At 36.3% G+C, this 19,277-nt stretch overlaps 1 protein-coding gene across 6 annotated transcripts in view; it reads left to right on the forward strand.

The window, feature by feature from the left end:
- The window catches only part of LOC145691772 (uncharacterized), a 53,572-nt gene extending 34,922 nt beyond the window's left edge, over nucleotides 1-18,650 (forward strand). For all 6 annotated transcript variants that reach the window (XM_081767111.1, XM_081767093.1, XM_081767097.1 and 3 more), the window contains one exon: nucleotides 112-18,650. In XM_081767111.1, coding sequence (XP_081623237.1) covers nucleotides 112-778 — 667 coding nt within the window. In that variant the 3' untranslated portion in view covers nucleotides 779-18,650. The remainder of the gene's footprint in view (nucleotides 1-111) is intronic.
- Nucleotides 18,651-19,277: the final 627 nt, after the last annotated feature.

Genomic DNA, 19,277 nt, shown 5'->3' on the forward strand with positions numbered 1-19,277 from the left:
CCTAATTTTTGTGGAAACCACGCAATATGAAATACTTCGTAGGTTTATCATAATAATGTCTATGAAAATGTATAATATTAATAATTGTTTATCATTAATTTATTTTTGTAGGAACGAAGAGGAGGATGGTACATCAAATTCTAACACTTTAGAGAATAATAATTCCCAAGTAGGAAATAGTGATTCTCCTTACACATGTGTTGTGTGTTTTAAAAGTTTTCCTAACTATACTGGTTTAGTACATCATAAGCGAGTGCATACAAGAGATCGAACGCTAGTGTGTGATATTTGTGGGAAGATATTCTCAAGTAAGACCTATGTAGAAGACCATAAGCGCTTACACACAGGAGAGAAACCGTTTAGTTGTGCAATATGTGGTCGACCGTTTTCTTGCAAAAGTTGGCTGGCGGGCCACATGAGAATCCATAGTGGAGAACGACCTTTTGCATGCCAGCTGTGTGGCAAGACTTTCGCGCACCGTTGGAACCTTCGACGACACCAAGTTCTCCATACGCGTATTCAGCCGTACTCCTGTGAAGTATGCAAGAAAACATTCACACATGCCTTCAATTTAGAAAGACATAAAAATATCCACACAGGAAATAGACCCTTTCTGTGCGAGATATGTGGAAAATCTTACATTGATAGTAATGACCTTAATACTCATTTAAGAACTCATACGGGAGAAAAACCGTACATGTGCGATCTTTGTCCTAAAGCATGTACAACGTCGTCGAATTTAGCTACACATCGCAAAAAATATCACAGGATTAAATAAAAATACAAATTTATATTGAGGGAATAAAGGTGGCATGTTGAATCATAATCGATAGTCCAGACTTGATAATTAGTAAGTTTCTCATTTGTATGGCATAAACCATATTTATACAATGGGAGAAGTGTCGTGACGTTGGGTTCCTGTACTTTTTGGTTAAACAAGAATCTAAGCTAAGTATATGCGTGAAGTATTTATATGTTAAGGAATGTACCTCATTAATTAAGAATACCATGAACAGGACTGATCGATCTGTTATTTTCGTTTCAAAGACATGCAGGCGACTTTGTGATGTATGAACACTAGGGTGGTTCAAAAAAAAAAATTCAAAATTGGCTTTCGACTAGTGCTAATATTTGACAAAATTGGCTTAATAAGAAGTGTGCAAAATCTGAATTCGATCGGTGAAAGTTGAGGTGCCGCATCGGACCTAAAGTTTGAAAAAAAATTAAAAAATACACTTGATGAAAATTTTGAAAAATAGTATTTTTTATCTATTGACGGTATTTTGTATGTAGGTCATATCTAAATGATATAAACAATGATACAAATAATAATAATGGGCATTGCCAAACCCCTTTGGCCGGATCTAATATATAAGCTTAAGTCAAAATATGTGAAAACAAGGCTAAATTATACATTTCCGACATGCATTTTGAATTGAAATAAAGAGCTATCTATTCGTTAAAAGATATAATTTGTTTTGAAGTGGGCGTATCAATATTCAATAATTTGTTACATTGCTTAGGCCAGAGGGCTTAGCTTTGAACTCGCAGCTAATAACTTATATGAAAAATTTTTCACTTCTAACATAATGTTTTTTAACAATTACTCTCACCATGTTGTTTTAAAGAAATTGTTATCTGAAGAAAAACGTAAAGGGCGAATCTAATTTGCTGCGGCATCTGAATTATGGGGTAGGTGCGTGAATCAATCCAATTTCCCTGTTGCAACGCGTAGTGGACTCACTCGAGGTGCAAGCGTCAACAAATTAGTATTTGCTTGAGTTCTGCCAGTGATGATGTGGTTCTCGTTAGTTTGTTGCATTTGGAAGAGCATTGTTTACAATTTTAACATTAATCGCTATTATACTCTTATGAAAGTACTACTTATTGGTATTGCATTTCATTTACTAAAAGTTTGACGTCAACATATTTTAACTCAAATCAGGGAAGGTGCATTCTCTTCAAAGGGCTCATCCCTTCATTGAATGTGGTGCGTTAATGTCCTAATTTCGTGAAATTAGGACATTAACTGTTGACACTATTGACTGTAGTGTCCGGACGTTGAACGTGTGTTAAACTGTGTTGATTTTCTCATTATTGTGGAATAATGACCAAGAAATCAAGTTTGAGATTTATTGAACGTGCTCATTACGTAACGGAAATACTACAGGAACTTAGTAAAGTGCAATTGCCACCAATTACATTTGTCTTAAAACATTTTTTGTGGGAGAGAGAGATTATCTCAGTGCTCAGAAGGATCCATCTGCCAAAGAAATAGCTAGATCAGTTGCTCGAAAAGTAATCCAGCTTTGGAATTAGGCTTCGATTAGCGAAGATGCTATTTTAAGTGAACGAAGAATCATAGCTCGAATATTGGATTATCATTCAAAAATTCGTCAGCTTCAAAAGTCGTTGAAAAGGACATCGAGTGCTTCTAAGATGGCTGATATTACTTTCTTTGAGACTGCAAAGTGCAAGTTCATTGCAATTGTGGAAATAAGAATTCGGTTTCTTCCTTAGAAATACTCTTTTTGACTGACCAGCGCACTCAAAGAAACATGTTTATTGGAAGTTTAGATACAAGAGAAACTAAACGTCGACAAAACCAGATTCGTCGTAACGAAGAGAGGTCTGAATCAAAGGAAAAACATGAAGTTGGAGGTGCCTCAAGTTTTACCGCTGATTTATTCCCAAATGAAACTGAAACTAACACGAAGGAAACCTCGGACTCAGAAAAGGAGTACCCCCCCCCCCCCCCAAGAAAGAAGAAAGAAAAAAAACTCCAGCAAATGAGACGGAAACTTCCTAACTTCGCTAGTGCAGTTTACAGGGCCCAAATTTCTAAACGAAAATCAGTTCTAACTTCATCTCTTTTGGAAGATGTAGGCCTTGTTTCTGCTGATTGTAAGGAAAAAGTGATTGACTCAAACAAAGTTCTCAGAGAGAGAAAGAAAACATTGCAGAGGAAGCTGCATCATCACTTAAGTAAAGTTATAGGGTTATATTTGGACAGAAGATGTGACCAATTGGAATGACGCTACAAAACTGCGAGAACATGTCGATGTAACGGTTTCAGTCTGTGTGTCTTGGACTGCCGACTTAACAGAGGAGAACTTAACCTCGGACCAAAAGAATCTTCCCTGCATCTGTGAAGCTGTTCCAACCGGCAATTGTGACACTGGACTGACTGAGAGGCATCCTGGGTAGTTACAGCATGCTAGGTGGCTGACAACTGGTAATAGAATACTACATTTGTACACTGCAACGAAGAATCCGTCTGAAACATTGCAGACATTCGTCCAGTACGTTATGAACGTGTATGCTCCTCTTTAGTTTTTCATCGAGAAAAAAACATCGTGCGTTGAAGGTGGCCGACACCTGTGGTTTCTTTTCTCTGCTTCCCGCTGCATAGACGACAAGTACAGAAAAAATAATCGATACTGTGTTGAAGAAAAATGTCTGGTTTGCCCACCCGGAAAAGGTTCTTCTGACAATGATTTCTGATAACGACCCAAACGTGAGGATACTCGGTTGGAGAAGAATTCTAAAAGCACGATCTTAAAGTTCTTCTCCCAATGTCACCAGAGAATTCATAGTTCCGGAAATTCTGGTCGACGCAGGCAACTACGTCGATATGATTGATTGGTCTAAGTGCCAATTGTCTGAACCATCATTGATACGACTTAAGTGTGAAACAAGTACAAGATAACATTAACTCAGCATCTTATCTGAGAGAAGATATCACTTGTTTCTCTGTTCATACACAGCAGTGGATAGACAGGTGAAAATTGTGACGGAGCCAGCAGCATCAGCATGTGGCAAAGAAGAGCGCCATAGATTTATTTTGATGACACGTAAATCTTGTAACTACATTCCCGATTTTCCACTAAAGCAGAGTACAAAACTACTACATAGAAGCATAGCAACAGGTTGAACATTACATAGTAAACCAATATATGCAATAATGCAAGAGTGGATAAGAGGGTAGAACTCGACCTGCAGCCACCTTCTCGTGGTGAGTTCTGGGCTATTAAAAAAAAAAAAAAAAAAAATTAATAATAATAATAATAATAATAATAATAATAATAATAATAATAATAATTGAAAATAACAGAAGAGCTACAGACGAAGCATTATAAACCGTCAAAATGAATGCGCTTTACTTTCATCGGAACAAGAAACGTAGTAAATATATATATAGACATTTTGGCAAAGCCTTCGAGCAAAGGTATTCATATAAAGATCCTACAATGCTCGTTAATATTTGTAGCACTGTTTATATCATTTAGATATGACCTACATGCAAAATGTCATCACCAGAGAAAAAAAATATTTTTGAAAATTTTCACCAAAAGTACTTAAAAAAAAAAAAAATCTAATTTTAGGTCCGAAGCGGCACTTCAAGATTAGGAGTCTTTATAGGGCAGGCGCGTTAAAATCCGTAACGAGTGAGTTAGAGAAATACAGGATGGACGTAGTAGGAGTTCAGGAAGTTAGGTGGGAAGGAAATGGATCTGTGAATTCCAGAAATTTTACGGGGAAGGAAATAAAAATCACCAGTTAGAAACAGGGTTTTTCTTTCATAAACGTATACTACCAGCAATTAAACGGGTTGAATTTGTTACTGACAGACTTTCTTTTATTACTGTTAAGGAACGGTGTTGTGATATTATTGTTTTAAATGTACATGCCCCAACAGAAGATAAGGATGATGATATAAAAGACAGTTTTTACGAAGAAGTGGAACGGATATTTGACCAACTCCCGCGATACCATATGAAAATTCTGTTAGGGGATTTCAATGCGAAGGTAGACCGAGAGGACATTTTCAAACCGATTATAGGAAACGAAAGTCTGCATAAGGAAAGTAATGACAACGGTGTTAGACTCGTGAACTTTCCAACATCCAAAAACCTGATCGTGAAGAATACAAAATTCCCACATCGCGACGTTCATAAATACACTTGGATATCACCAGACGGAAAAACACATAATCAAATTGATCACGTTTTAGTAGATAGAAGAAGGCAATCTAGCATAATTGATGTCCGGTCGTTTAGAGGGGCTGATTATGACACTGACCACTACCTGGTAGCAGCAATAATACGAGAGAGGTTATCGTTGAATAAAGGTAATATTCATTGTCCGAAAACGGAGAGATTCAATTTAAAGAAATTAGAAGAGAGCCAGGTAAGAGAGAAACACCGGATTGAAGTTTCGAATAGATTCTTGGCTTCAGAAGATTCGGAGTGCACTAGTGTTGAGGATACCTGGATTGAAATTAGAGATAGCATTAAAATTTCAGCAAAAGAAAAATTGGGACACGCGGAAATACGAAGGAACAAACCATGGTTCGGCCAGGAATGCATAAAACTAGCAGAGAAGAGAAAACAGACAAAATTACGCTGGCTACAAAATCCGAATGAAATAACTACACAAAATTTCGCAGATATCAGGGGGGAAACTTCCAAAACTTTTAGAACAAAAAAACGCGATTTTCTGAAAGCTAAAATTAAGGAACTCGAAGATAATAGTAAAAATAAAAACATCCGGGACTGTATAAGGGAATCAACGAATTTTAAAAAGGCTATCAACCTCGTGCTTATATATTAAAGAAATCTGACGGTACAGTTCTCACTGATACGGATAGCATCTCAAATAGATGGAAAGATTTCTTTGACGATTTGCTTAACACGCAACCAAAAACTAATGTGTGTGGAGAAAAGGAGATACATACCGCAGAACCGTATATTCCAGAACCCAACCGAATAGAAGTAGAAAACGCTATAAAGAAATTAAAGAAACACAAATCTCCGGGTGTAAATGAAAATCCGGCTGAGTTAATTTAAGCTGGAGGCGAAAAATTGTGGAACAAGATACACAAACTCATCCTCCTTATCTGGAACAAGGAAGAATTGCCACAAGAGTGGAAAAAATCAATCATTGTTCCAATTCACAAGAAAGGAGACAAAACTGACTGTAATAATTATCGAGGTATTTCTCTTCTGTCAACATCCTATAAAATCCTTTCAAATATTCTATTAGCAAGACTGACCCCATACGCAGATGAAATTATTGGAGATTATCAGTGGGGATTTAGACGAAATCGATCAACTTTCGACCAAATATTTACCATTCGCCAAATACTCGAAAAAAAGTGGGAATACAATACCCCGGTACATAAAGTATTTATTGATTTTAGAAAGGCGTACGACTCAGTTAGGAGAGAAACATTATACAACGTTCTTACAGAACTTGGAATACCGAGAAAGCTAATTAGATTAATTATGTTAAAATGAATCCCAAAGTATAGTTCGGGTAGGAAAATTTTTGTCCACGAGCTTTCACGTCGAAAATGGCCTGAAACAAGGAGATGCGTTGTCGCCATTGTTATTTAACTTCGTTCTGGAATACGCTATAAGGAAAATCAAAGATAGTAACCAGGGCCTACAGTTGAACGGTATTCACCAGGTTATGGCATATGCTGATGATGTAAATTTAATAGGGGATGATAGGAGAACAATAGAAAGAAATGCAGAGAAAACTAAATACATGGAAGTGCGTCGGGACCGGAATACAGCAAATTATGGATGCGTTAAAATATTAAATAATACTTTTGATAAAGTGGATAGTTTCAAATATCTAGGATCAATATTAACAGAGTAAAATCATATTCACGGAGAAATTAAATGTCGACTAAAAGCAGGGAATTCGTGTTATTATTCGGTTCAAAATCTCTTGTCGTCGCGAATTCTGTCGAGGAATTTAAAGCTTAAAATATACAAAACGATAAGCATGCCTGTTGTTCTGTATGGTTGCGAAACATGGTTACTTACTCTGAGGGAAGAACATAGACTGAAAGTATTTGAGAACAAGATCCTGAGACGAATATTCGGACCCAAGAGAAACCGGAATGGGGAATGGCGGAAACTTCATGACGAGGAACTACATAATTTATATGGTTTAACCAACATTGTTAGGGTCGTCAAATCTAGGAGGCTTAGGTGGGCGGGTCATGTAGATAGAATGGAAGAAAGTAGAAACGCTTTCAAAGTCTCGACTGAAAGACCAATCGGGAAACGACCATTAGGAAGACCTAGGCGCAGATGGGAGGACAATATTAAGATGGATCTCGCAGAGATTGGAATACAAAGTGGAAACTGGATGCAGTTAGCTAAGGATAGAAGTCAGTGGAGAGCTTTTGTGAACGCGGCATTGAACCTAATTAGTTTTTAGCGGCATCTCAAGACTTCCACTGATCGAGTTCAAAGTTTGCACACTTTTAATGAAGCCAATTTCGCCAGAAATTAGCATTAGCCGTAAGCCAATTTTCGAACCACCCTAATGAACATCACCGGTTGGGTTTCCGAATTCTTCCGTTTATTTATACTTATTGTAATTTATCTTGATATTGTAACTTGGGCCGGATTCCAAATTTACTAGGAACTCCCTTGTGGCTATATGGTTCGCGTACGCACTATCGGTGTAAAAGACCCGGATTCGATTTTCTGTGGGATCTCGTGTGGTTCGGATCCCGCTTAACCCGTTTCTACTAGAATTACTTTCCTTTTTTAATTTTGGTGAAACTTGTTACTGTAAGTTATCATTGTATGAAGACAATGTATGAAAAATTTTCAGTTCGTGACGTAAATGGTTTCGTTGGTATACCCCATGATTATATGAACACGCTAGGCGTTAACAAAGTGCCCACTTTGGACGAACCTCGCTCAAACTCACGTTCACGATATCATTGCTACCTCACGCTTACAACATCTTTTCGACATCACGCCCAACATCCTTTCGACATCACACTCATTTGACCTCACGCTCACTCGACCTTACGATCACATCGCCAAGTTTACATCATGCTCATATCGCAACCCAACATCCTGCTCACTCAACCCATTTCCTCGTCTCGTTTTTGGAAATGTACACCATGATCATCATCTTAATTTCGCCTAGAAGTTATCAGAACCCTTCCGCATCACAAGAAGTCCACGAAAGGTATGATATAACATTTAAATCATATTTATTATTGGGATATATTATGTAACGACTTCCGTATTTTTAAACGCTCATCATTGTGTGTATAATCATTTATCAATTTATAGTTTTTTTTTCTTTCCTACTATGAATCATGTAACAGTAAAACAGTATTTGAGATGTGAAAATTGGTGAACTAATGTTGTTCACAAGACTTGAGAAATTGAAAACGAGACGAGAAAAGTAAAGTAATTCATCGTCTCGTGGGGATCATTAGTATTCATGAAGAGACTTATGAAGAGAGGTTGAACACTGTGTGGCCTGAAAAAGAACTTGGAGAAACAACCAATCATTGTTTTGGCAATTTTTATTCTTGTAGGATTCTATTCGTATAACTTCAATTTATTATATACTCGCTACACTTTGTTCAAACCACCAATTTTACGATTATGTTCCATTGTTGAGACGATCACCACATTAGGAGGCAGTGGTTAAAGGTTTACAAACTAATTAAAGAATCATTGCTTCGATCCCATATGAACGTAGTGAACTTGCTATTTCTGGTCTTTTTCTACTTGTTCTTGTTCTTGTCTTAATTAACTAATATACCTGTATTAGTCTCTGTCACATTCCGAGTTGAAAATCGTCGTTTTGATCTCGGTCTCATCTCGATAGTTTTGTGTGAAATAAAATGTATAAAATAAGCAGTATAATCTTTATAATCTGTCGTTTTCTCTTATTTTTTCATATTATTCTTTATTACAGAATATTGTACTCTTATATATCCCTTCATCATCAAGTGGCTACCCTTTGTGTTTTCTGTGTGAGTGATTGCAGATTCGATCCCATGAGTAGTGGCGAACACAAAAATTCGTCAAGGGAAGTTCAATGTCCCAAGTTCATATAATTTCAGGTTTTTGTACACATGTCTTAATATAGTAAATGTTTATTTTTGCATATTATGTTGGTCAAAGGCGAGTTAAAACCTGCAAATACCCTCACGTAATCCACTGCTCATGAGTATACGAAACCTTGGATAAAAGTCTAAATCTAGAATCCCACTTTAAGCAGTAGATCTGTTGTGTTGTTGGCTTGGTATTAGAAAGTGACGTTAAACTCTTAATCAATCAAGCAACTAACTCCAATTGAAAGTTAAACGTAAGTACTATTAGCTCATTTCCACCCTGTTGAGAACAAAGTGAACAAATGCTCTTCAATTCCACATAAAAGCTTATCAGACTCGTATTTATATATTGTTCGCCCCTGTGCTCTAAATAATTTGCCGCCCTCTGCACAAAATATCCCCCCCCTGGAAACGACCAATATTAAGAGTTGAATCACAGTTTTGGGGGGCGCTGAGATGAATAGTGACGGTTTTAATCCAATTCAATTTCAAGGTCATACTCCACTCCCCAGGGAGGGGGCGAGATTTTAAAAGTAATCGAAAACGACAGATAGTTGAATTTAAAGTTTCTGAGGTCGCTAAGTTTAACGGTATTAGTTTTCATGATGTTCAAGTTCATCCTCACCCGTTGGGTAGGGGTGGGAGAGGATGACTTTTTAAAAATAATCAGTTAAGCTAGCTAATTAGTAACTACTGTAATTAGAGCTAATTAAACACATTAACATATTTCTCGCACTTGCGCGGAATTCTGCGGGTTGCTAGTTTTAAATATTACTTTATTGTGGATCTTTAAAAAGATCAAAAATTTTGCCGGCCCCTCAATTCTGCCGCCCTATGCTTGAGCAAGGGCCTGAAGCTTATAGATGGCACCAAACAGCATTGAATAGCATCACAATGCAGACTTTACGCTTAAGTGTTTCATTTGTCATCCATTCTTCTTCTTTGATTGATGTATTCACTACAGAATATTACACTTGACAAATATTGGTAAATTGCTGCTAGTGAAAGTATTATTTCATAGGTTACTCGTAGCTATAGTTGGCATATGTACGCGCCATTGTGCGGGAAATCGGGTTTAATTTCAGGTAGGAGCTCGTATGTTCGAATTTCACGTCAATCTGCAGATCCATGTGTAACATATCCTTTGTGCAGAACGGGACATTAAACTCTGAACTACTACAAAGTTTATTTCAATTGCATGATACGCTTTATTGCCGTTTCATTTTTTTTTTTTTCGATTTTATCCCAGTAAAAAAAATAAATAAATAAAATAAGGAAGTAACTTTCTTTACATCCTGCATGCTTTTGGTATTAGAGGAATTATAATGCTAATATTTCTGGTGAGTATTCTCGACTCCTGACCGTTTTTAAGAAATAGCGTCTACGTACTTCCAAAAATAAATAAAAACCAGTTGAGAATGCTCGAAGAGCATTGCCAGAACGAACTTAAAAAGATTTTTTTTTTCGAAATTTATGTGAAATTGTATATTAAATTTATTTGATTAAATTCAATAAATACAGTATAGATCAATGATTCTCAAACTTTCCGATAACGCGGACCCCCTCTTCATTCGAAAAGTGATCTGCGGATCCCCTTGCAATTTTATGTGAAATTTCACATGGTAATAAAAAATATACTAATTAGAATTACCACTGACAAGAAAAATCATGGGTCTAGGAACATATTTTACTAGGGGTTTCTCATCGTTTTTTTTTTTTAATCCCAGAATGGTAGGGGCTTGATGTTTATAAGCATAGGAATGACTAACATTTACTTCTTCTTTTTTTTTTTTTTTTTAAAGCAAACAAACAAACAAACAAACACATCTGGAATTGATGGTAGTGATGGAGCTTTCTGCCACTTGAAGATAAAATCCATGAAATTCCGAGGCGTCGTGCAGTTAATGTTGAACTACTTTTGAAAAAGTGCTCTAACAAAGAAAGAATTTCTCTCACTTGAAGCTTCTATATAACGGTTGACCGGCTTCAGGGTAGAAATTTAGTAAAGTAGGAAAACATTTAAATTTAGAAACGTGGGTATAATTTCTAATTGTTTCTTTTAAGTAACTCAAAAAATGCTTTTGTATAACAGCTGAGAGTTCCATTTTATTACAACACATTTCGATTCTTAGGCGTCGCGGACTACCTGACTAGGTTCCACGGACCCCGAGGGGTGAGCGGTAACCACTTTGAGAACCACTGGTATAGGTGATTACATTAATATAAATTATAATTGTAATAAAATAATTAGAAAACTATAATTCAAATTGTAGGCAATTACTTAAATAAAAAAAAAAAAAAACTATGACTTACAGTTTCTGAGATATGGCTGGTTAAATTTCCCAAAATCAGAACTTTTTGGTCAACATCTCGGAAACGGTAAGAGTGACGCGAAAAATTACATCACTTCTTTCAGATATTTTTTGATTCTCCGTCGAATGGAGAGTTCAAAATTTAAAAAATCGCAAATAACACATGCACAGACAAAGAATTCAGTAACGAATTTTTTAAGTTCATTGACCAGAGCAATCTTCTTTCAGTTATTCTTTTTATAATTCTTCCTTTCCCAATCATTACCTATTTTTCGCACTTTTATCATTACGGTGCAAGAAGTATCTAATTCGACCCCAAGCAATAGACGACATCGTGTCCATGATTTTCTGGGTGTTCTCCCGCTCCCTTTCCCAATCTTATTCCACTGATTTTTTTTTCCATAATAATTCACACTAATTAATCATTCATCTCTTTTGGCCTACAGGGCATAATCGTGAAACATAAAACTCATTGGTATTAAAAAAATACTAATGACAACATAAGCAGTAAAGTGGTAAACCAAGCAATTTGTAAGCTAGTAGTGAATGTAGCATCCAATCACTAACAGAAAATATGTACATAAATGAGTGAGTATGTACTGCCGATATTTTTAACTCTGTATAATATCACAATATTAATTTGACTTCTCACGATTGTTCCCTTTCAGTTAAACCGGACTATCAGAAACGATGATACTAAATGGATAGCGAAAGGATAATACTACAAAACTTCTATGCTTTGAACGGGATTCAATTCCGTAACACACAGGTCTTATAATTGTGGCCTAATGTCTTAGCTGCCTGAACTATGTTATTCGAAAGGTCCTTTCTTATCGGCATAAATCAGGATGCACAGTCTCTTTCGAAACATTATAAAACATTCTTGGAAACAAACATCAGTTCATTTAACTATTTTGTAAGTACAGGTTGCCATTATAAAACCTTCGACCTGTGGAGTGCCAGATTTTCAAATACTGGCTTTCGGATAGTTATACGCTATATATATTTAACAGAAAATGACTACTTGTATAGATCTTTAAAGAAGAAAATTCAAACTAAGTGGAAAGCAAATAAAATTTTAATGTTTTTCAACGAAATAAAACAGTCTATAGAGTTTTAGTTCAACTGAATAAAATGGTTCAAAAAAGTTCCTCGGAACTTCACAGCAATTAAAGCATAAACAGCGTCTCCAGAAAACAATAGCACGCCAATTCGATAAATTTGAAAGTGCACTCCGAAATTCTTGTCAGATTGATTAAAGAGGGTATCTACAAGTTCTGAGAATGCAAATTTCTTGACCTTTTTTTGACGATTTTACAAATTTTCTTGGCCAAGTACTACAGTATTTTAGGGTTTAATCCTCTACCAATGACCAGTTAAGATGAAAGCTAAAGGTATTTTACACTTTTGTCTTTGCAATGTGTAATTAATAAAGACTGCACATTAATTTACGTAATCTTATCATCTCAGTATTACCTTTTAGACTACACTAACGTTCATCCTGGATAGGGTATGGCTTTATTGTTGTGTCATAATTAACACTTTATCTGTAGATACACTACTACTAAATGACAGAGATTACATGTGATTCTGGAGAAACTGGATTCAGTTGGCTAAGGATAGAAGTCAGTGGAGAGCTTTTGTGAACGCGGCATTGAACCTCCGAGTTCCATAGGCTATAGAGTGAGTGAGTTAGATTACATGTGATTACAGTGATTTATGACATTCTAATAAGTACAAATACTCTCTACAATGACAAAAAAGTCAGTCACCCCAACACATATGGTAACTTGCACATTTATATTTGCATAAAACATTTATTTTCACTTATCTCATAAACAGCTATTTTTAAGTAATGAAAAATACACATTACTAAGCAAAAATGTAAGCAGTAACAAGTACTTTTTAACAGAACACCTATGTTAGATTAAGCAATTTACATACTCATTTTCTTTTTTAGATTTGTAATTTCTTTCTCCAAAGAATCAACTTCTTCATATGTTCCCTGTGTAAGTCTGTTTTTCTTCATCTCCAACAAAATGAATTCTTGTGCAGCCTTTCTCTTACTGTTAGCCACTTCCTTCTCTTTGCTCTTCTTATCCTTTATAGCTTCCTGTCTTCTAGATGACGAATTTCTTACCGCCAAAATCATTGCTTTAATTATCTCAACGTTAGAAATCATTCCTGCAGCTGTAACTGGTCCGTACATTGCTCGTTGAGCAACAAGCGACTTTTCTGTCAACTTTTCTATCAAAATGAGAAACCTCTTTCCACAGCAACATTGCTGTGAAACAAGGTCAGAAGGTGGTGAAAAAAAACAGTTTTCAAAACACTATTCACAACTATTATCACGGAGAACGTTAGAAAGAAACACATCCAGTATTTCTGTCTTCCAATTAAATGATTTTAACGGCTTCCTTAAAACATGGGGAATCGCGAAGTTGAAGGTAGTCCCGTTTCACACAATCGGCCATCGATGGAGATAAATGCTTCTTAGACAAGAACTCTTCAAGGGCAAGGGTTAACACGAGACACTTGTAATAAGCTATTCGCCATTACATCTGATGAAAGACAAGAGGCCCCTTTAACAATTCTGCAGGGCAATGGTCACTTTTCAACCAGTTTCTTAAACAGTGATCAAAAACCCTCTACTTTAGTTCCTAAATGACAGTATCTCCAGATCTTTTAAAGCTTTGTAAGGAGCAGCGCAGAAGCACCAAAACCAACATCTACATCCTGAGCCATCTTGATATTGGACGAATTTGTCAAGTCAATGATAGTGAGCTTTCTGGCGTTTATTCCATTCATGACATTTTTGCGAATGAATCGGGTTGCAACACTGTCAAGCTTTGCAGCTAGAAGCTGATCCCACAGAAATTCTTGTACCTTTCCAAAGGTCTTAGTTTGAGGTGTTTTTTAAAACACCACTCTCATACTTTCTAAGAGGCGTGATCATGTCCAAGGCTCCCAGTGTTTAGCGTATACTCGCAAATTTAATATGAGTATACACTGAACCAGTGATGGAAACAACTTACTGCGGGCCAGGACAAAATAAGAACCATATATGGCGGCCACTTTAATTTTCCTTGACCCCTCCCCCTGAGACTACAGTTCGTTGAATGTGCGTAATACCTTTTCTGAATCTGTGTTTTGTTCTTCGTATTCGACTTTGTGCTTTATGTATCTCGGCTAATGTAGTCCTGAGCTACGAACATTAGAAAGTAGCTTGGTGAAATTACATTTTAATGAAAACTGCCCTGCTACCAACGGCCTTGCCCTGCGGAATAGGCTTGGTAACTAAAAGGGAAATTGAAATATTTTCCCAGTTAAGTTTTGTTTTAGGTATATTATGATGGCCACCTTTAATCTTTCTTGTACGTATGGAGTTAAAAACAAACAAACAAACAAACAAACAAAAATCATACTCTTTTCGCGGGTCAGTTGAGATGTACTCGCGGGAAGAGTCTGACCCGTGGGCCACTATTTTGACACTTCTGAGCTGAACTACAAAAATATTAGGTGAGTATACTACAATACGACAATAGTACTGTATACCTACTACAGTATTAGATCCCTGAATTTCTTTAGTTCTACAATGATAAAATTGGCCGTATTATTTAACATCGTATACTGGAGTGTAAAACTTCGTTTTTTACGTGGATCATATTTCGACAATCTACCTAGGTATAACTAGAATGCTGAAGTTGCATCATAGTATACGTATGACAAACTGAAAGACAGTATTATTACATACAGTGTTTTTATATTGCAGAAATACATTTTTCTTATTTATTATCAATAGAATACTTTATACGAATACTAATTACTGCAATTGAAATATGTATATTATACAATTTATACTATTTTTTTTTGTTTTGTTTTGTTTGTTTGTTTCAAGTATATATATATGTAAAATTGAACACTTCTCAATGCAATTCATGATGGTCAACATAGGTATGTTTCACGGTATAAAGATCCATAATTTAACTTTCGAAAGATTATTTTGAAAATGAGCAAAATGGACAATTTTAATGCTACGTTCACTCAACTCGACGATCACATTATTTCGACCTTACAGTTACATCACAGTCTCACATCTCGCTCACTAAGCCTCACGATCACATTTCCACATTACGCTTACTCGACCTCATGATTACAGCATCCTTCTGACATCACACTTACTCGATCTCACGCTCACATTGTCAAACCAACATCACATTCACATCATTTCGACATCACGCTTACTCCACCTCACACACATCATCATCGTTTCGATATCACGCTCACTTCGTGAGGCTGAGATCGAATGAGTGTGAATTCCGAACTCATAAACACCGCCTTCATGAATTCGGGCCCCTTTGAGCGTTAATGTAAGCATTTTCAGATATCATATTTAGATGGATGGCCTTTTGAAATAATAACACATGCGTAAAATAAGCAAACATTTATTGTCTGAGAACCTGTAAAAGACAACAATAAACACAGTGTTGTGACCATGGAATTGTCGTTATGAAGCATATTAGATATGGGACTGTGAAACTAAGAAAAAGAAAGAAAGAAAGTAAAAAGCGTACTTGACACATTTCGTACGAACGCTTACAGTTACAGGGCGTACTAAGTGATCTATCCCATCCAGACGTATGTCATCACTAACACGGTACTGTTGACTGTTGTACTTAGAAATAGGTACATGGAGTTGCTTTTATATTTCTGCAGGTAAGTTTGTACAATGTACCAGCGAAATTTTAAATGTCTATTCCGGACGTCGGTACAACGAACAACACAAATTTCATCAGCATTTGTGGCCACCTCACACGTGCGGATCGTTGATTTCTTCATGGTGTTGAAATTCGTAATAGAACAGTCCTTTGGCAGTCTGTTTTCTCGAATGGTAGCAGTAGCATGGTAACCACTATTCTTGAGGTGCACTAGAATTGGGATTTCTAGGAACCAAGTTATCGAAGTAAATGTGGGAAGATGGTCGTTCTCGATTATATTTGGGAAATGTCAAGACTCTTAACGAATCTTTGATGCATCCAAGAAGTTCGAATATTTTTCTGTGGTGTTGGAGCTAATGCTTGAGATGTATCTGGTTCTTGACTTGAAGTAAGACATACCGTTTTGTTTGGTAATGATATATTGTTGTGATGTAATGTTGAAGCAGAGCTGGAGGCTGTATAGTATTATGGTCAATTTAAAGAAAATTTGGCCTACGTGATGCAGTAAGGTTCTTTGCCACTAGTAGAACGATTATCTATGGTGTCACTGTAATGAAGTAATACTGGCAGGAATGCACTTTCTGGAGTGTTGTGAGGATCTACGGAGAAGGTTCCGCAGGATTCAAACCCATGAACGGCATTAGCAAATGTGGCAGACCTTACACAATGCACTCCTAAGAGAAGTTCCAAGTACACATTTTGTGATATATACACCTGAATTTAAACGCAACCACAGACGTAATTCTTTATTGTAGAAGTGCTTTTTATCGCTTGGGCTCCTGGATGTAATCCTTTATTTATTTATTTACATTTTTTTTTTTTTTTTTTTTTTTTTACCATCACTAGAAAAGGAAAAATAAAAGTCCCAGAGGTATTGGCACAAGTCATTACAATAATAGTCTCTGTTCTCTGCATTTAGATTGACTGTACACAACTTTCTTCCCTCTTTTGGAGAAAACTTTTCCTGGTTTACACATTAGTTCCAACCCCGTTTCATCATACATAAACGTATGCCCAGGCTGATCCCACAAATCATATGTATTATAGCAGACTTCGAGAATTTTGTAAAAAGCCTTAAGTATTTCTCTTGTAACACCCTGGCCCAAGCGAATGAGAGGTTTTCAGCTTTCCGTACACTAATAGGTCGATATCCTTTTAAAACGCCATAAACCTAATTGTAACCAGCGAGCTTGGTTTCGTTCTTGAAGCGGTTTTTAACTTTTTCAGCAAAATCAAATGCTAATTGACGCAAGGCAGTAACTGAGAGTTCAGATCCTCTGAGTCCTCTTCACCAGTAACTTGTTCTTTCGTAGAAGCTAAGCTGTCGTCAAATTTAATCTCAATGTTGGATTGTGGCAGTCTCTCTCTCAGAATATTTCGTAGAACTTTATATGCTCTCAGGGCAGTTGCAAGTAGCATGCCTTTCCTACAGCTTTAACTGCTGCTATCATGTTTTCCAGTAACAATCTATTTCTTTGTCGTTTGATTGTAATTTCTCACCACCTATTTAAATCTGGCTTTCACATTCACACATTAATTCTAAGAGCACTAATTGTAAAATTTTGATGTCATCGAATGTAGAAATTGGCCCAAATTCAAATGTAGAAATCGCTCCAAATTCTGTTAATATACATCTTTATATAAGTTAGCAACACTGGTTCTGAAGATTGACTGTAGGGACCTTTTAACAGTGAACCCTAGTTCTAGATCCCAGGTCATTGTTTTCGTATCAACTCGTTCTCAGTTTTATGATATACCAAGACCTTAATCTTAAATCAGAGTACATATGCAGCAAAATCCCCTTAACCTCAGCTCCTGCCCTTCGCAGCGTGGGGTCTGAGAGAAAGTTACGCCACTATCTACGTGATATCCATGAGCAGCTAACGTCACAGTCATTCTCTGCTGTTTAGTTATACCGTGGAACATTTGATGAGAATACAAGACCTTATATTCTTCTCTTGTCTCCGTGGTAGAGCATTGACTTTATATTGGGGAGGGTGTGGGCTCAAATCATGTAGCCAGTCATTCTGAATAGCTTTTTTCGCAGTTACACCACGCGAATATTGCTGCAATACACAAATTAAGCTGTAGATGAAAAATGAAATCTTTCAGTTTTACGTCCCACGGTTATGCCGGTTAGGCTAAAGGGGACAGTGATGATGAGTAATGAATGAAATGGTGGAATGAAGAAAGTGGGAGGAAACGGGAGAACCCCGAGAAAACCCACGCACACGGTGTTTTAAGCTGTAGATGACTCCTTAGTAACTTCTTACCCCTTTTCTAGTCATCCGATGTAAGTAAGACAAATCTTCATTCGTTACTTTCAATGAAGTCTTCATCCAGATGCATGTCACGTGACAGGTATATCTTTCTCCGACGTATTAAACCGTCTTGACACTGTTTTACAGTCATGTCATAGGTGAACTTTGCCTGGAAAAGAGCCATGATATATCATTTCCAGTAGTGGTTTAGATTTAGCGGGATTGGCATGCATGTCATTCCAGATCCTGTATAACGGAATACAAAGAATAAGAATGACAAGCACTCACTCACTATAGTTTATACATTATATTGTCATATGAGAACCAGAGGAATGTAACGCATTTTCGTAGGTTTACAGAAGAGAAGGGGAAAGTTTTTTTTTTTTTTTTTTTTTTTTAACATGTTTTAATTAGATGGTAAACATATTATTGCATAGCAGATAAGTCAATGACAAAGTCAACTTCAACAACACTGAAATAATCCCAAGTGGGGCTTTCAGAATTATGTTCATAATTCAAGCATACAGAACTTCCATTCTGAGAGTTACGTTCCTTTGGTTCTCATACGACGATATGGCAGTGGCGTATAAAACTGTTCGAATGTATCCGGAACAACTTACACAGCATATTGGGGCAGATCATATAGCCAAATTACGCCTACAATACATATCACAAATCAAATAAACTTGAATCACTTCCTACATAAAATTGCTTCCTTTCTTTTTGAAATGGCCCAAAATAATTTTTATTACTACAATTGCTGTGTATGAATATTTTTTGTATTTGTTTATTTATTTTTATTATGTAATGGCCAATACAGGATTTGAAATGAAGACAGTTTTAATTTTTTTCACCTAAATCAAACTTACTTTAAGACTACATAGGCATTATCTTAATGTGACTGCGGTAAGTAATGCATTTCTATTTTAGTCTCATTTCCACTAAGAATTAAGTTCAGAGTACATTTTGTAATATAATTAGCTTTGTTCGTTGAAGTAGAAATAAACATAAATAAGGAACGACATTAACTTATGAATAATTAAAATGTAAATGTAAATTGAGCGGATAAAGTTCACTCAATGGCTACGTAACCATTTGG

The sequence above is a fragment of the Thermobia domestica genome, chromosome 1 (assembly GCF_964235325.1).
Source record: "Thermobia domestica chromosome 1, izTheDome1.hap1.1, whole genome shotgun sequence".
Lineage (NCBI taxonomy): Eukaryota > Metazoa > Arthropoda > Insecta > Zygentoma > Lepismatidae > Thermobia > Thermobia domestica.